This window comes from Culex pipiens, chromosome 2 (genome assembly GCF_016801865.2).
Source record: "Culex pipiens pallens isolate TS chromosome 2, TS_CPP_V2, whole genome shotgun sequence".
In the NCBI taxonomy this organism is placed as follows: Eukaryota; Metazoa; Arthropoda; class Insecta; order Diptera; family Culicidae; genus Culex; species Culex pipiens.
Window position 1 is genome coordinate 210,232,462 of NC_068938.1, and position 16,439 is coordinate 210,248,900.

General features: G+C 42.6%; 4 protein-coding genes across 6 annotated transcripts in view; 2 read left to right on the forward strand and 2 right to left on the reverse strand.

The window, feature by feature from the left end:
• The window catches only part of LOC120432665 (SH3 domain-binding protein 5 homolog), an 84,506-nt gene extending 83,278 nt beyond the window's left edge, over nucleotides 1–1,228 (reverse strand). Inside the window, exons 1-2 of one of the 2 annotated variants that reach the window (XM_039597914.2) lie at nucleotides 914–1,228; nucleotides 306–559 (exon numbers count right to left, since the gene is read on the reverse strand). In XM_039597914.2, coding sequence (XP_039453848.1) covers nucleotides 306–365 — 60 coding nt within the window. In that variant the 5' untranslated portion in view covers nucleotides 366–559; nucleotides 914–1,228. Of the gene's footprint in view, nucleotides 1–305; nucleotides 877–913 lie in introns of both variants that reach the window. The other variant, XM_039597912.2, reaches the window with a different exon arrangement.
• Nucleotides 1,229–2,973: 1,745 nt separating this feature from the next.
• Nucleotides 2,974–7,774, forward strand: LOC120432664 (protein flightless-1). Its single transcript, XM_039597910.2, has 6 exons — nucleotides 2,974–3,328; nucleotides 3,646–3,995; nucleotides 4,057–6,855; nucleotides 6,914–7,064; nucleotides 7,125–7,403; nucleotides 7,462–7,774. The coding sequence occupies exons 1-6, from the start codon at nucleotides 3,266–3,268 to the stop codon at nucleotides 7,594–7,596; spliced, it is 3,777 nt and encodes a 1,258-aa protein (XP_039453844.1). The 5' UTR covers nucleotides 2,974–3,265; the 3' UTR covers nucleotides 7,597–7,774.
• A 481-nt stretch (nucleotides 7,775–8,255) lies between these two features.
• LOC120432666 (essential MCU regulator, mitochondrial) lies at nucleotides 8,256–9,526 on the reverse strand. 2 transcript variants are annotated; one of them, XM_052708863.1, is made up of 3 exons: nucleotides 9,051–9,526; nucleotides 8,944–8,990; nucleotides 8,256–8,305 (listed from the first exon to the last, which is right to left on the reverse strand). In XM_052708863.1, the coding sequence occupies exon 1, from the start codon at nucleotides 9,416–9,418 to the stop codon at nucleotides 9,143–9,145; it is 276 nt and encodes a 91-aa protein (XP_052564823.1). In that variant the 5' UTR covers nucleotides 9,419–9,526; the 3' UTR covers nucleotides 8,256–8,305; nucleotides 8,944–8,990; nucleotides 9,051–9,142. The 2 variants fall into 2 exon arrangements, with proteins under 2 accessions (XP_052564823.1, XP_052564822.1); XM_052708862.1 differs by having other exon boundaries at nucleotides 8,256–8,990.
• A 245-nt stretch (nucleotides 9,527–9,771) lies between these two features.
• Nucleotides 9,772–14,346, forward strand: LOC128092713 (uncharacterized). Its single transcript, XM_052707088.1, has 3 exons — nucleotides 9,772–10,522; nucleotides 10,756–12,117; nucleotides 14,029–14,346. Exons 2-3 carry the CDS (start codon nucleotides 11,029–11,031, stop codon nucleotides 14,344–14,346), a joined length of 1,407 nt encoding a protein of 468 aa, XP_052563048.1. The 5' UTR covers nucleotides 9,772–10,522; nucleotides 10,756–11,028.
• The last annotated feature ends 2,093 nt before the right edge of the window (nucleotides 14,347–16,439 follow it).

Here is a 16,439-nt window from a genome sequence, read left to right on the forward strand (position 1 = left end):
GGTATTTAATTCATGCACGAGGACGGGCAAATGGTTCGCTTCGTTTGTGGCTTTCATTTTATTGAATTGTTTTATGATACATTTATTATTCGCAGAATTTTTGCACATCTCGTTACTAAGAATTATTTTAAAATAAATTTAACTTAGTTCTTATTTTGATCAAATAAACTTTAACACGAAAGAAATGTTCATAAAACTCAACCATGTTAAACGACTGGTGAGAATTTTTTGTTAGCAATTTTACACTTTGTACAAATGTAAAGTAAACTTATAGTAATGTCGTCTATTGTGTGTAGTCTATTTACCTGAATCCTCGGGTCAAGCTCGCCATTCTCGTCCGGTTCTGTATCCTTGGACCGATCCATTTCGGCCTCTTCTTAGCTTTTTGTGTTGGTGATGAAGAATGACGCTTAGGTCGGCACCTCTTCAAAGCCCGAGAAGAGATCTCACTTGTTTTCCTCTCCGCACACACCGAAGAATGCAGAACACACACCAAACACTTCCGGCTATTCAAACAAAACTTAATCCAAACAAAGAACTCTGCCTCGTTTCACCTTCTCTACGTGCGACTTACGAAAATAGCATCACACAGTACAGCACAAAATAACAAGGAACCTTTCGCGGTGGTGACCTTACGCACCAGCCAACGACTTTTGACTCTTCTCAAGCAGGTCTCTTCTCGAACCTGCCCCCCCTTGGATGTTTAGACCACCAAACCAACACCAAGGTTCCCTCCTCAGCTGAGAACACTTTTCGTCACCATCAGCAGTAATTTTCCTCACACCCAGTGAATCATCTTTATTTACGCGATTTTTCACTCTTGCTTTTTCCAGATTTTCGTGACAATTTGGCCACCCTCGGAAAAGCCCTGCTCTTCTTTCTCGTCGATACCAATCAAGGCGATATTGATTACCCTTTTTTGCTGCTGATGACACCCCCCAGGACGACCCTGCGACTTTCCAGCAGCTTCCGGGGTCAATCCTCGACGGAGGAGAATTTCCGTCGCAACACTCTCCTGCTAGAGGGAATCGGGAAGGTTTCCGAACGTCACACCCTGCCACCCCTCCAGCAGCAGCAGCAGCACCAGCACCAAAATCACAACACTCGGGATTTTTTGCCAGCAAAAGTCTTCCTCTACCAGAAGGAAAGAAAAAAAAGTTACGCCACTATCGCTCGCGAAAAACTCGCAGGTCCGTCGCGATCCGAGGTAAGCAAACGAATGACAGACAAACAGTGCTGGCAAGAAGAAAACTGTCATCACAAGCAACGGACTCCGACACCGCCACCGCCGAGTGCGAACTCCGACAACCGAATAAAGAGAGGGGAGTGCGACAAAGCGATTACACCACTTTCGAGAAACCCAAAAAAAGAAAATTATGAAGAAAAAAATCGCGATTAAAATGTTAATGACACATTCCCCGGGTTGGGTACAAAAATGGGATAATTGTTAAACTTGATTTCTTGGCAAAACAAATGTTGTGATTGAAATAAACATAGTTTAAGGCTTCTAAAACCAGCTTTTACAAACATTTAATAACTTATAAACTCCACTTTTGACGCAAGTGGAGTATTAACTTCAATAACAGGGTCTGAAAACCTTATAGCGGTGTATGCACTTCGGAAGGAATCGGTCAAGAAAAATTTCAAATGGGCAGCAGCGGCAGCGAAAGCAAGCCAGAGAGGGTGAAGAAAAGCCCCAAGAAAACTCTCCCTCTCCTTTGTTTTGCTGTTCGTAAAGCTGTTTCTTGACCCCTTTCCTTCCGATCTCCATACTTGCCTTATGTCATTGTTTATGTACATCGGTAAAAACAAAATTAAAAACCATTTCTGGTAACATTTTTTCATGTAACGGTGCACATCAACCAGAGCTTTGCACCAAGATTTTTGTTGCAGACATTTTAGTATCTTCAAAACTACGGGAACTATCTACATAATTTTTTATTCATCCCCTAAAGTATAGTCTACAAAATAGTTTACAACAAATTTTGACTATTTTTACAATCAGATTGCTGCAGGATTGGGTTCGTAAAATTGTCAATTTTGGAATAAGAAGACAACAACTTCCTTGGTTGCTGTGCATGCTACCCTATTTGGTGTATAATCAAGAACATTTAGTAAAAACGAGAGTAAAAATCACTCGACAAATGGTGACTGTATGGTTATTGACTATGCGGGCACCCTTAAATGCAAAAAAAAAATGAAAAGCCAAAATTTTACGATAGATCAACTATGGTCCTCTTCAAGTCCCTCTCACACCTTATGTCAATGTCCATCGGAGTAAGCGGGATACACTCAATGTTTACATTTGTTTATATGATCAATGAAAAAAGTCTAGAAATATTTAAAAAATAAATCCAAAACAAAGAAAACCAAGCTCAAAAAAAAATTTGATTAAAAAAATTATGCATTAAGATTCAAAAATTAAAAAGTTCAAAAAATTTCATTTAAAATTTTTTGAACATTTTGAAATCTAATTTTAAAATTCAGAGTTCAATTCACAAACTTACAAATACAAACTCAAACATTCATGAATTTCAAAATTTTAGAATTTAAAAACTTAAAAAATGTTTTTTTGAGTTCTAATTTTAGTTTTTTTAATTATACCTAGGTGTTAAATTTCTAGAAATTTTAATTTCAGATTTAAGCATTTTAAATTTTCTGGGTTTTGAAATCTCAGATTAAATCTTAAATTAAATTTTAAGTTTGTTTAAATTTTTACATTCAGAATAGTGAATAATTTCTAATTTTAACCTATTTTAACCTAATGATAATAAATCTAGATAAATTTTCAAAAGGTCCTATCTTCATAGGAAATACATGAATGACAGGTTGTTTTGAAAATTTAATCTAGAAATATAATATTCAAAAAAGTTCTATTTTGCCCATTTTTCTCCGCTTCCAAAGAATCCCAAAATTACGGTGTAACGCCCCATTCCAAACCCCCTTCTCTGCTCAGGTGTCAAAATCCGAGCTGTCAGTGTTCAGAAATGGCAAAAATTTGGTGGAGGAGGAACGGGACTTGAATTTCCTCGTCGAGCTAAAGAACGATTTTATCTTCAATTTCGCCTAGTTTAATCTAATTTCCCGTGTTGATTCCTACCTGCGATGATTGTTCGCCCCCTTCCGCACAACAAGTGAGTGAAATCGGGACGGAAACGGTGCTCCAAAGGAGCAAAAATCGTAGCGAAAGTAGCAGCGAGCTCCAACAACAACAACAGCAGCAAAATTACGGATTCCTGAAGAAAAAAAAAACTGCTGCACCAAGATGACCACGACAGGTGTGCTGCCGTTCGTCCGGGGCATCGACTTTACGTACAACGATTTCAGCGTGAGTAATAATATTTTGGTGGGGTTTTCCCACTCCGCGGGGGTAAGGAATTCGGAAAACTTATTTTTTCGAATGATGGTGACACACTTTTGTTCTATTTTTGGCTGCCGCCCGCCACTCGCCGTGTCTCGCGCAGTGACATTCGCAAAACAAAGACGGGGAAGGGGGATTCTGAAAGTTGAAACTTCCTGACCGTGAGACGCGCGTAATGCGAGATTGTTTCGCAACAATTACGTCTGCTCTTTATTGTTCCGAACACCCTTTTGGATGAGGTATCGAGTTCAAGGGCGTTAATTAATGTTGGTTCTTCGTTGCAGGACGGAAAGTTCCCCAAGAACATCAAGCACATGTCCGGCGTGCAGTGGCTCAAGCTGGACCGGACGGGGATCGACACGATTCCTGAGGAGATGGGCAGGCTGATGAAGTTGGAGCACCTTTCGATGAAGAATAACCAGCTTGAAAAATTGTACGGGGAATTGACGGATCTAACCTGCCTGCGGTCGTTGAACATGCGACGGAACAACATCAAGAGCTCGGGGATTCCGAACGAGCTGTTCGATTTGGAGGAGCTGACTACGCTGGATTTGTCGCACAACAAGCTGAAGGAGGTCCCCGAGGGGCTGGAGAAGGCCAAGAGCCTGCTGGTGTTGAACCTGAGCAATAATCAGTTAGTGTTAACTGTGTCAATTAGCAATTGGGAAACGTAATACAAATGACCTTTTTTTCAGAATCGAAAGCATTCCGCCGTCGCTGTTCATCAACCTCACCGACCTGCTCTTCCTGGACCTGTCCAACAACAAACTGGAGACGCTACCGCCCCAAACCAGGCGACTCTCCAACCTGCAAACCCTCATCCTGAACGACAACCCGTTGGAACTGTTCCAGCTGCGTCAGCTACCCTCTCTCCAGAACCTGATCTGCATCCAAATGCGAAACACTCAACGCACGCTGGCCAATTTCCCCACCTCCCTCGACAGTCTGTCAAACCTGCAAGAGCTGGATCTCTCCCAGAACGCACTGTCCAAAATCCCCGACGCCCTCTACAATCTGTTCAACCTCAAGCGGCTCAACCTAAACGACAACGTCATCACGGAGATTTCACCCTCCCTGGAGAACCTCTCCAAACTGGAGACCCTAAACTTGTCCCGCAATCAGCTGGTCTTTCTCCCGGCCACCCTCTGCAAGCTCCAGTGTCTTCGCCGGCTCTACATCAACGACAACCAGCTAAATTTCGAGGGAATCCCGTCCAGCATCGGCAAGCTGAGCGCCCTGGAAGTCTTCTCCGCGTCCAACAACCAGCTGGAAATGGTCCCCGAAGGCCTGTGCCGCTGTGGCTCGCTCAAAAAGCTGAACCTCAGCTCGAACAAGCTGATCACCCTCCCGGAGGCCATTCACCTCCTCACCGACATGGAACAGCTGGACCTGCGGAACAACCCCGACCTGGTGATGCCCCCGAAGCCCGTTGAAGTGCAACGCGGCGATGGTCTCGCCTTCTACAACATTGACTTTTCGCTGCAAACCCAACTGCGACTTGCCGGAGCGAACGTGCCCGCCCAAGCCCAGGTTGCGAACGGCGCCAAGGATCCGATCGCGCGCAAGCTACGACTGCGACGGGGTGCCCGCAACCAGGACTCCGAACAGGACTCGGCCAAGATTCTCAAGGGTATGCAGGACATCGCCAAGGAGAAGAACGCCAACGGGTACGACGATGGAAAGGTGGAGAACTTGAAGCCCAAGCGGTGGGACGAGACGCTGGAGAAGCCGCCGGTGGACTACTCGGAGATATTCGAGGAGGAGGACGGATGTGCGGTTGGGTTGACCGTTTGGGAGATTGAGAACTTTTTGCCGAACAAGATCGAGGAGGCGGCGCATGGGAAATTTTATGAAGGGGATTGCTACATCGTGCTGAAGACAACGCACGACGACGCGGGGCAGCTGACGTGGGAGATCTTCTTCTGGATCGGGGTGAAGGCGACGCTGGACAAGCGGGCGTGTGCGGCGATTCACGCGGTAAACTTGAGGAACTATTTGGGGGCGCGGTGCAGAACCATTCGGGAGGAGCAAGGTGACGAGTCGGATGAGTTTCTGGCGTTGTTCGACACGGAAGTTACGTACATTGAGGGTGGCCGGACGCCGACCGGGTTCTACACGATCGAGAACCTGGTTTACATCGTCCGGTTGTACCGGATTCACGACGCCGGTCCAAACATCCATCTTGAGCCGGTACCTGTTACGCACGAATCGCTCGATCCGGGTTACGTGTTTTTGCTGGACACAGGCCTGCAGATCTTCATGTGGTACGGGCAAAAGTCCAAGAATACTCTCAAATCCAAGGCTCGCCTGATCGCGGAGAAGATCAACAAGAACGAGCGCAAGAACAAGGCGGAGATCTACCAGGAGTACGCAGGCAACGAGTGCGTCGACTTCTGGAAAGCTCTCGGATTCGCCGACGGACAGGCTCCGGAGGAGAAGCCTGCGACGCACGTCGATCCGGAGTTCCTTCCGGTGCCACCGCGGCTCTACCAGATTCAACTAGGAATGGGTTATCTCGAGTTGCCTCAAATCGAACTTCCCAGCAAGACGCTTCACCACTCGATCCTCAACAGCAAGAACGTCTACATCCTGGACTGCTACCTGGATCTGTTCGTGTGGTTCGGCAAGAAATCGACGCGGTTGGTCCGAGCTGCCGCGATCAAGCTATCCCAGGAACTGTTCAACATGATCGAACGGCCAGAGTACGCGTTGATCACGCGCGTCCAGGAGGGCACCGAAACGCAGGTCTTCAAGTCCAAGTTCACCGGCTGGGAGGAGATCATCGCTGTGGACTTCACCCGTACGGCGCAATCCGTGGCTCGGACCGGAGCCGACCTCACCGGATGGGCCAAGAAGCAGGAAACGAAGGCCGACCTGGCAGCTCTCTTCATGCCACGACAACCGGCCATGACCCTGATGGAAGCGCAACAACTCGCCGACGACTGGAACTACGACCTGGACGTAATGGAGTCGTTCGTTCTGGAAGGGAAAAAGTTCGTCCGATTGCCCGAAGAAGAGCTAGGAATCTTCTACACGTCCGAGTGCTACGTCTTCCTATGCCGGTACTGCCTTCCGGTGGACGACGAAGACGAGGAGGAGGAAGCTGACGCCGTCGATGGAGCGACCAGTAAACCGCTCAAGTCCAAGCCTCCCCCAGCGGACGAGATCCAGTGCGTCGTGTACTTCTGGCAGGGTCGCGAAGCCGGCAACATGGGCTGGCTAACGTTCACCTTTACGCTGCAGAAAAAGTTCAAGTCCATGTTCGGGGAGGAGCTGGAGGTCGTCCGGATCCACCAGCAGCAGGAGAACCTGAAGTTCATGTCGCACTTCAAGGGCAAGTTCATGATCAAGAACGGGCGCCGCCGGGAGAAGCCCAAAACGCCGGAGGGCAAATCCCCGGTGGAGTTCTACCATCTGCGGTCGAACGGAAGTGCGCTCTGCACGCGGCTGATCCAGATCAAGCCGGACGCGTCGATGCTGAACTCGGCGTTCTGGTAAGTTGGGCGCGTTTTTTGTGGGGTTGAATGAAAATGCTCACGAATTCTTTTCCAGTTACATTCTGTTCGTGCCGTTCGAAACCGACGACGACTCCGAGTCGGGCATCGTGTACGTGTGGATGGGTTCGAAAACAACCGCCGAAGAGTCCCGACTGATTCAGGAAATCGCCGAGGACATGTTCAACAATCCGTGGGTTAGCTTGCAGGTAAGAGTTCTTATCTACCTTTACTTTGAAAAGACCCTCAAACAGAAATCTTCTCGCCAGATCCTACACGAGGGCGAAGAGCCGGAGAACTTCTTCTGGGTGGCGCTGGGCGGTCGCAAGCCGTACGACACCGACGCCGAGTACATGAACTACACCCGGCTGTTCCGCTGCTCGAACGAGAAGGGCTACTTCACGGTGGCGGAAAAATGCTCCGATTTCTGCCAGGACGACCTTGCCGATGACGACATCATGATTTTGGACAACGGGGAGCAGGTGTTCCTGTGGTTGGGATCGCGCTGCAGCGAGGTCGAGATCAAGCTGGCGTACAAATCGGCACAGGTAGGCTCGTCAACTAGTAGAAGAGATTCAAAGAATAACAAAAAAATCCGTCCAACAGGTCTACATCCAACACATGCGCATCAAGCAGCCGGAACGGCCGCGCAAGCTGTTCCTGACGCTCAAGAACAAGGAATCGAAGCGGTTCATCAAGTGCTTCCACGGGTGGAGCGCGCACAAACGACCGCCGGAGTAATTCACTGTCACCACACACACTCACAGCACACACACACGCAACACATACGAACGCACCAATGTTAGAAAGACCACAAACACGAGCGAGCGAGAAGAAGAGGATGTAAAATTTCGAAGCAAACAGGATGATTTTGTAGTTGGTTTTGTTTGTTTTTAACAGCATGACTTTATTTTGTTCACTTCTTTGTATTATTATTTTATTACTACTGTGTTAGAACTTCGGTTAGGCTGTTGTTACGAGAGAACGTCATGTAATAATTTAATTGGTAACTTTTTTTTTCTCTAATCGTGTGAGTAACTCGACAGTTGCTTTCAAATCGTGCACCAATTGGACATATTTTTAACTTTCTATTATTTCGATAACTGTAAATAAAATTCAAAAAAAAAGTTCGGACAGCCTAGCTTGAAACCAATTTTGAATAGCCTTCGAATTCTGCAGTTCTGTTTTGCAATAATGGCAACTAGTGTCGATTTTAAAAGTGATTATTTCTGTTTTAGTTTCGTTTATCGCAACCGAATTATTGCAAATGCCTAGTGGTTAATCAAAGTACGAACGGGGGACGTAACAAGAAAGTTAATATATACACATAAACATCAAGATGAAATAAATAACACATTTGAGCACAATTTACGCAAACATCGTCTTTTTCTTCGTGGGGATTGCGATCGCCCGGGTTGTTTTGTGCTGAACGTGTTGCTGAGAAAGTAATCTAAAATTTTAAGAAATCTGGGCTGAATATTTTTTTTAAATGCTGAAGTTTCTTTCATCGTTAACAAAAACAGCATTTCTTTAAACGTCGTCACTTCATTTGCCTAGACAAAATTAAGTACGGTTGACCAACTCGCAACGTGTAATCACCGTTAATAAGTTCTTCGTAACTCTGTGGCAAGGATCTGTTAATCCGACCTGTTCGCTTGAGGGTTCGAGACTGAATGAATGGATAACTGGCTTGACCTCAGCTTTCTCGTTGTTTGTTTCGTTACAATTTAGAACATAGATCTCCATCAGTTAAGTAGGATCCAGGGCCGATTGGTTACAGGTCTCGCTTTGTAAGCAGGGCTGAGCTGTGGGATGGTTGAGGTTATCGTCGACTAACAGTCTGGACACGATGCCTGATTTTTCTGTTACATTCTTATTGGAATTCCATATAAACTGTAACGGAAATCGCAGGCACCGGGTCCTGACTATTAATCACTTTCGCGCCCTCAGCAGTGCCCAAGAGAAACTTTGCATTTTGCTAATTTGCCAAGTTGCCGATTTGTGCTACAGCGATTTTGACAGCTGGCTCATTAACGGCTAGCACACGTTAAAGTTGTTGTACCTAGAAAGAAGCTAAAAATATCTTACCTAATAAGGTCAAATCGAAGCCTACTACAGAAATGTCCTATTTTGATCTGTAAAAAGATAATCAAATTATTACACCAGCAACCAAAATATCAAACAATGACCTACACCGTAAATAATCCTCAGCAAAATCTAAAAATATCGATCCGCAGACGAAGAAAAAAGCAAAATATCCAGACTGCAAAGAATCTCCTCCCAGCGCTTAATCATCATCGTCGTCGTCATCCGAGGGCACAAACAGGTCGTTCTCCTCCAGAAAGTTGGCGATATTTTTACTGATTTGCGCTCCAATCAGCAGTCCGGGAATCACGGTGGCCACGATGCCCAGCAGGCCAAACCGGATCTGGTGGGGCATTGGCTTGAGGGCGCCACTGCGGTACGTGTACTTGCGACGCAGCTGGCCAATCCCGGCCGAGCGGGAACATCCGGTGGCCGTTCCGAGGCGGCCAGCCGAGCGCAGAACGTTCCAGAGGACCATCTTTTGTTTTTTTTCGTGGACGGGGAGAGTCACTGCGCCGAGGATTGCCACAGAAGGAAAGAACAGCAGAGTGTGCGATTAGATCGATGGAATTCTCTGAACTGATGTGACGTTTTGGGCAGAAAAGAAAAACACCAGAAAAGTTGTCGGAGTTCAGGTTGGTTCACATTTAAGGTGATTATTAGGGTGGCTCAAGACTTTGTTCTGGTTTGATTTGATAATTTTTAAAAAATTCCAACGCGCACTTCCCAAGAAAAGGGGTCAAGAATTGGCTTTAAGAACAGCAGAATAAAGGAAAGGGAACGATTTCGAAGGTTAAATCTGCCAGAAATAAATGAATTAACGTTAACAACTGATAGGTACCGCCCTATCATTAAAATGTCATTTGACGTTCTCTTTACTTGTAACGGTATTAGTGAAATGAATACTATGAAGGATGAATAAAAGAGCTCGCACGTCCGGCTGCGGCCTTCTTTACGTGCTGAGCATCGAGACAAATAACGACTCCTGTTTTTACTCTTCCGAGTGGCTTACTCTTCCCTTCTACGAAAACTTGAGACAGTTTAGTTGGCGACGGGGAAATTGGACTTAGTGCGTGCAATATTTTTTTTTTTTGTTCGGTTATAAAAAGTTCGTTTTTCCTCGCGGAGAACGATTGGCCGGTGAGGCTTCCAAAACACTGATTAAAAAATAGTTGTGCGTGAGTCGGTCGTGAGAAGGGGGAGATTCTAAGCAAAACGCGGTGATTTTGTTGCTGGAAAAAGCCTCGTGCGGCGTTGGCAGCAGCCATTTTGTTCACTCCGACGACTACGCCGGGTGTGTGTGTGCAACTGTAGCGGATCGGAGGAGTGGAGCTTGTGTTCCTGTTTGCCGCAGGTGCCGTGCCGCAACCAAGAGGACCGAGAGCGCAAATTATTCGGGTAGTTCCTGGTGCCGGGATTTGCAACCGGTGGGAGGATTTCGGCTGGATTCGGCTGATTGGCTGCGGAGGTGCGGTAGTCGGTGGAATTTCATCGTAGGACGCCATTTTGGACGCTGACTGGTCGGCGACGCGACGCGGCGAGCGTTGATTTTCTTTGGTTGTTGGAGGAGCTGAAACGCAAGGTAAGGGCGATTGGGGTCAAACAAGCTCTTTTTGCCTTTTTATTAAAAAAAAAAAGTGAAATTTCCTAGGCAGTATCACCAAGGAAATTTTTGTTTCGACATTTTGGTGTACTAATAATTAACATTTTGCCGTGTGACAGTAAGTGTGTGTATGATTCTTTTGTTTTATAAGAACAAAAGGTCTTATTATTTTATTTTGATTATTAAGAGAGTTTTTCTTTTTATTTAATTAGTGGGGCTTATTGGCCACGGCGGAGTTCCTTCTGCTGTTCCGGGCACTGACGATTTTTGGTGCTGGTGCGCTGATCGAAGGACGAGTCATCTACTGGGGGTTTGTGTTGCTTGCTGGCAAAGGCCGGGAAGGAGATCGGTGAGTGAAAAGCTGTTTTATTTTGATCCCTGGATTTGCAGTAATTGAGATTTTTTGTGTTTTTCTTTTTATTTATTTTTTTTCCTTGGAAAATTTGAACTTTGATTTTTTTTAACCTGATTTTTGATACCAAAACATGGGTTCGAACGGGTTAGCTACCTCTATTGAGATGTTTAGAAAGGGTACGTCATTTACGGACTGGTCCGATCGACTAGCCTATACCTTTCACGCAAATCAAGTGCCGGTTGATCGTCAGAAATCTCATTTCATGACGATCTGTGGTCCGTTTCTTTTTTCTCAATTAAAATTGCACTACAGCAAAGATGAGCTGGATAAGGCCACTTATGCTGATATTGTGTCAAAATTGAAACAAAAATTGGACAAAACGGAGCCGGACTTAGTCCAACGCTTTCGTTTTAGTCAGCGAAACCAGCAACCTGATGAATCCAATGAGGATTTCGTGCAGGCGGTCAAGATGCAGGCGGAATTCTGTGGTTTTGGGGCGTTTAAGAACGTGGCCATTATGGACAGGGTCCTGGCGGGTCTTCTTGACGGGAATCTCAAAGAGAATTTGCTGAAGGAGGAAAGTTTGACTTTGGACAAGATGGACAAGTTCATCACAACATGGAACATAGCAAAACAAAACGTTAAAGCATTAAACAATCAACCTGGAGAATCTCAATTGGGACAGTACAGTTACTTTACACCAGAACAAATTCATTACATTCAAAAGACAACAACACAAAGGCAAGGGTCTTCACGGTACGGAAATTACAGACAAAATGATGGGTTGCAAGGGCAAAATTTTCCAGAAAGGAGAAACAATTCCAGATTTCAGCCTTATAAAAACTACAATTCTGATTCTCAAGTTTACACTAACCGAAGGTTCAATAACCAAACACAACAACAAAGGTATTTTCACAAAAGCTATGATAGGAGATATCCTCAGACTAGAATTTCGTGTGATTTTTGTGGGAAAATGGGTCATTCTAAGCAAAATTGCTTCAAACTTGATTACTTTAACAGACAATTTGTGAATTTCATGGGTGAGAGTACTGCAGATAATTATTCCTGCAATGAAGGTGGTGAAATTGAGTACGCAAATGCGGAAATGTTCAACCAAATAGAAAACTTTCAAGATAATAACGACCAATGCATGAAAATTTTTACTGTTTTGAACACAACTTATGTTAAGCTGGATGAAACACAAATAGAGGACCAAATGGTTGATTTTGAAGTTGATGATGGTTGCTTGTTGAATGACAGCACATTTTCTATACCAATTGATGATGATAGTTATGTTGACATTGATTTGAAAAGTTTGTTTACCCCGAATTGGGAGGATGATTCGATTTTGGATTTGAACGATTTGTTTGATAAGACTTGTTATTATATTGATGAAAATTGTGATGATGCCCCAAATTGGGATGAAAATTTGTTTTGTGGTTTTGGATTTATACATGATGAGAACATGGAAGGTGGTGAATGTGAGAATGTAGGTTTTAATGAACCTTTAGCAGATGTCAGCGTGAGTTTTGAAGGTGCCCCAAATTGGGAAGAAAATGTTGTGTGTGGTTTGAATAATTTATTTTTGTATGACGATGTTTTGGATATGAAACAAGATGTGATGTTGGAAAATAACGTGGGTTCGATTGAACATAATTTTGATACCAAAAGGAATATTTCAAGCAATGCAATAGCAGCAAATTTATATTATACCTCAAATTGGGAAGACAGTGACAATTTTGATTTGGAATGTTTATTTACCACTAATGTTAACTCAAATCAAGCAAATCTTGATAACTGTGAGAGTTCGGACAAAAAGCTGCTGATTGGCAATGATGGTTGTGGAATTGAATGTTGTATTGATGATGTTCAGAATTTGATTTTAACCCCAATTTGGGGAATGTTTCAAGAAAGTTTGGAAAGTGTTTGTTTTGAAAAAGTATTATTTGACGAAGTTTCTGAGATGTCAGGGCGAAAAGGTAGTGTTTTGAGTTTAAAGCTATGTAAATCTAATTTGAAAAACGAGTATGATATGCAAAACATTGAATTGATGATAATATTTTTGATTATGATTGCTGTAATTGTTTGCCAAAATGAATTTAAAGCTATACAAAATTCGTTGTTTCTGTACGAACTGATGACTGAAATTTTGACGAGCATTGCAAATTTGCAATTTATTTTGATTTTGAGTAAAGGATGTGCTAAAAAGTTAGACAATCGCTTTGTTGACAATTTTTGTGGTCGGCATGATCAAAAATTTGTGGACGATTGCTGGTTGTTAAATGACAAAGTTGGCAAACCGCTATATTTTCAAAGCGGGGAATTGAAATGTTTACAAGTCATCTATGCCAAATCATTAAATCTGTTTTTGGAAAGTCATATTTGGTACACAATTGAGAAACAACAAATGTTGGACAGGAATCTTATTAAAAGCATCAAACCAAAGCTGTTGGTTTGTTTGCTTGAATGTAATTGTTTGCTGGACAATTTGGCAATAGTCATTGTGTTATTCATATTTTTGAGATTAGTTTTCTCAATTTGTTTGCTAAGAAATCTTATTCGCGGGCTGACGAAAGTGACAAATGGAGAATTCCATAATTTTAGTTTGTTGGTCATTTGTTCAATTCAGTTCATTAATTTTATTCAAGACGATGATTGTCTGTCATGGAAATTTAGTTTAATTTCAAATAGTTGGGTGTGCAATGGTACATTGAATGAAAAGCAAATTATAAACAAGTTAAACTGTAGCATACCTAAAACTAAAACTTTTCAAGAGAAGTGTTTGACAGATGATCAGATAGTAGATGTGGAAACTCAATGGTTTCAATGGAAACTTTTTGAAAGGGTGGTGAATGAGGTAGTCTCTTTAACTTGGGACATACCTAGCATATATTTTCATAAAATAGATCAAAATATCTTGATTCCATGCAGTGTTTGCATTAATTCCCAATCGAAAATCCACAATAGTGATGAATTAATTGTTGTATCAAGGTCTATTGGCTTTGTTCACAGGCTGATATGCTGGATTTCTGTCCTGAGTTTTAGATTTGTTATTACAGTTTTCATTATAAATGTCATAAAACAATTTTATTTGTATTTTAAACAGATACTCATTCAACACGGTTCCCAGTGGAGCGAGGACAAGAAAACGCGATGGCGCCTAGTTGCACGAATCGTCGTGTTGTGGACTCGAAGGAGATCGGTGTCGGCTGGAAGCGCGGTGTGGCTAGCGCATCGCGATCAGCTTAAACCACATTACCAGCAACAAGACGAACGGCCGAACCTGATGACGCCGTTCGAGAAGTCTGCGCCGGACGCGGCAGTGGTGGATTTGGACGTTGAGATGCTGAATTTAGACGAAGATATGTTGGGGGCCGGATACGGCGGAAGCGGCTTGTTCCGGGGTTTCCCGGAAGCTGCAACGGCACGATTCAGAAGCCGGAAGTGAGACGCATCTGCGGCAGAATTGCCGGCGGTTTGCCTTCGGCGCTCGAAGCGAATTAAGAAGCCTGTGGTGAACAGTGAATTTATCTATAGATAATAATTTTACGATTTCTGAACACTTAGTTCTTTCTCATCCTCTAAATAATTTGGATTATTTTCTATGTAAATAACTACATTACCTTTGTAATTTCTTGAATGAATTTTCTTATCTTAAAACTATGTATTTTCTCTAAAGGGGAAGAACTGATAGGTACCGCCCTATCATTAAAATGTCATTTGACGTTCTCTTTACTTGTAACGGTATTAGTGAAATGAATACTATGAAGGATAAATAAAAGAGCTCGCACGTCCGGCTGCGGCCTTCTTTACGTGCTGAGCATCGAGACAAATAACGACTCCTGTTTTTACTCTTCCGAGTGGCTTACTCTTCCCTTCTACGAAAACTTGAGACAGTTTAACAACAACATCGGTCAAGAAATGTTGCACATTCTTGTCGTGACCCATAAAAATTCTAAAACTCCTATTTTTTTAATAATTATTTTGGAATTGCTAATTTTAAATAGTTCTGATTTATTTTATTTCTGATCAAAATATGCTTAAATTTTTAAACTCCAAAAAAAACTAATATTTTTTTAAATCTAATATTTTTTAAATTTAAAATCATTACATTTTGAAATAAAATAAGTACAATTTGAATTTTTTATTGTTAAATTCTTAAATGCCACAAGAAATTCAGATACTTTTGGAGTCATGTTTTAAGTTAGAATTAACTTTCTTGATTTTAGATTTTTGAATTTTCTGAATCTAAGAAATTTTTCAATAGCAGCACTGCCCCTGATCGCATAAATGTCCCATATGCATTTTCATCGATTTCGAGTTATTGATGCAGTTTGGTTCAAAATTGTGTGCTCTTTCAAAAGAGCCTATAACATCCAGTACTTTATTCTAGAAATCAGGAGGAAATCCAGTTTTTTCGTGAAAACTGAACACGTAGCCTTATGTATGGGACAAACTTCAAATGCGTTTTTCTCAGCTTGCTGTTTTTGCATATGGGACATTTATGCGAACATGGGCAGAGCAGCTTCGAATTTTTCAATAAATTTAATTTAAATAAAAAATGCAGGCCAAGGATTGATACCTAAGAGCATGCAATGGCACTGACCTTGTTGCGTGCTCTTCGGTTGACGTCCACGTAAGGAACATCCTGGAAGGAGCGTAACTAACTACATCTGTAGTTCTGTTAGATCATCCGAATTATCTTGATCAGAACAGTATAGCTCTGGTTCCTTGCGAGTGTCCTATTTTCTTACCTCCACGTTGGCTTGGTTTTCATGATGACCTAGCTGGTGGCCTGTGGAAACGGATCGTAATTCTTTGACCACCGCGGGTCAGAGTCGAGACGGCTAAAAGAAAGGGGCGCGACAAAGTGGGAAAGGGAAGTAATTTGTGATTGTAGACGGTATTGTTTCGATTCGCAGTATGTTGAGTCAACTGCTGTGGATGTACCTGAAGCATCGCACAACGGGGTTTCTCTTCTTTTCATTCTCAGCTACCACCTATCTCCTATTTTTATTTTTGCTCTACTGATTCCCACTTTTTCACTGATTCTTCTATTTAATATCATTTGATTTTGATTTTACTAACACTTGATTCTCTTATCTCTCAAAGCTTTTCCACTCTTTTTTACCAATTGATACTGCTGTAACAAACTTTGGTTTTTCCTTAAAAATATACTTTTCCTTAATGTACTAGTAATATCAAGTCTATTTATCATTCGCCTAATCTTTTTTGATTTTATTGCGAACTTATTTATTTGAATAATTCTTTATCTGTCCTATAAATTATCATTACTATAATCCTAGCTTGTTTTGTATCTCTTTTTATTAACTATTGTCTGATTTTACATCTTGTTACATCTAGCTTCTCATTTTTATTCTTCAAAATACGCTCATCATTCTCTTACTATTGATTCTTGATTTTTATAAAATAAATTCTCTTTTATTGTCTATTGTTTTCAATCTTCACCCTTTTTTTCAAACAAGTGAGGTTTGAGCCCTTACTCAATTTATGGAATGGTTAAAGGTTTAACACAAATAT

Bases quoted from the DNA above. Each gene is read 5' to 3' on its own strand.
- LOC120432664 (XM_039597910.2), top strand. From the start codon at position 3,266: ATGACCACGACAGGTGTGCTGCCGTTCGTCCGGGGCATCGACTTTACG. The intron at 6,856-6,913 runs GTAAGTTGGGCG...ATTCTTTTCCAG, and splicing joins ATGCTGAACTCGGCGTTCTG to TTACATTCTGTTCGTGCCGT. The intron at 7,404-7,461 runs GTAGGCTCGTCA...TCCGTCCAACAG, and splicing joins TGGCGTACAAATCGGCACAG to GTCTACATCCAACACATGCG.
- LOC120432666 (XM_052708863.1), bottom strand. From the start codon at position 9,418: ATGGTCCTCTGGAACGTTCTGCGCTCGGCTGGCCGCCTCGGAACGGCC.
- LOC128092713 (XM_052707088.1), top strand. From the start codon at position 11,029: ATGGGTTCGAACGGGTTAGCTACCTCTATTGAGATGTTTAGAAAGGGT. The intron at 12,118-14,028 runs GTTGATTTTGAA...CACGGTTCCCAG, and splicing joins CACAAATAGAGGACCAAATG to TGGAGCGAGGACAAGAAAAC.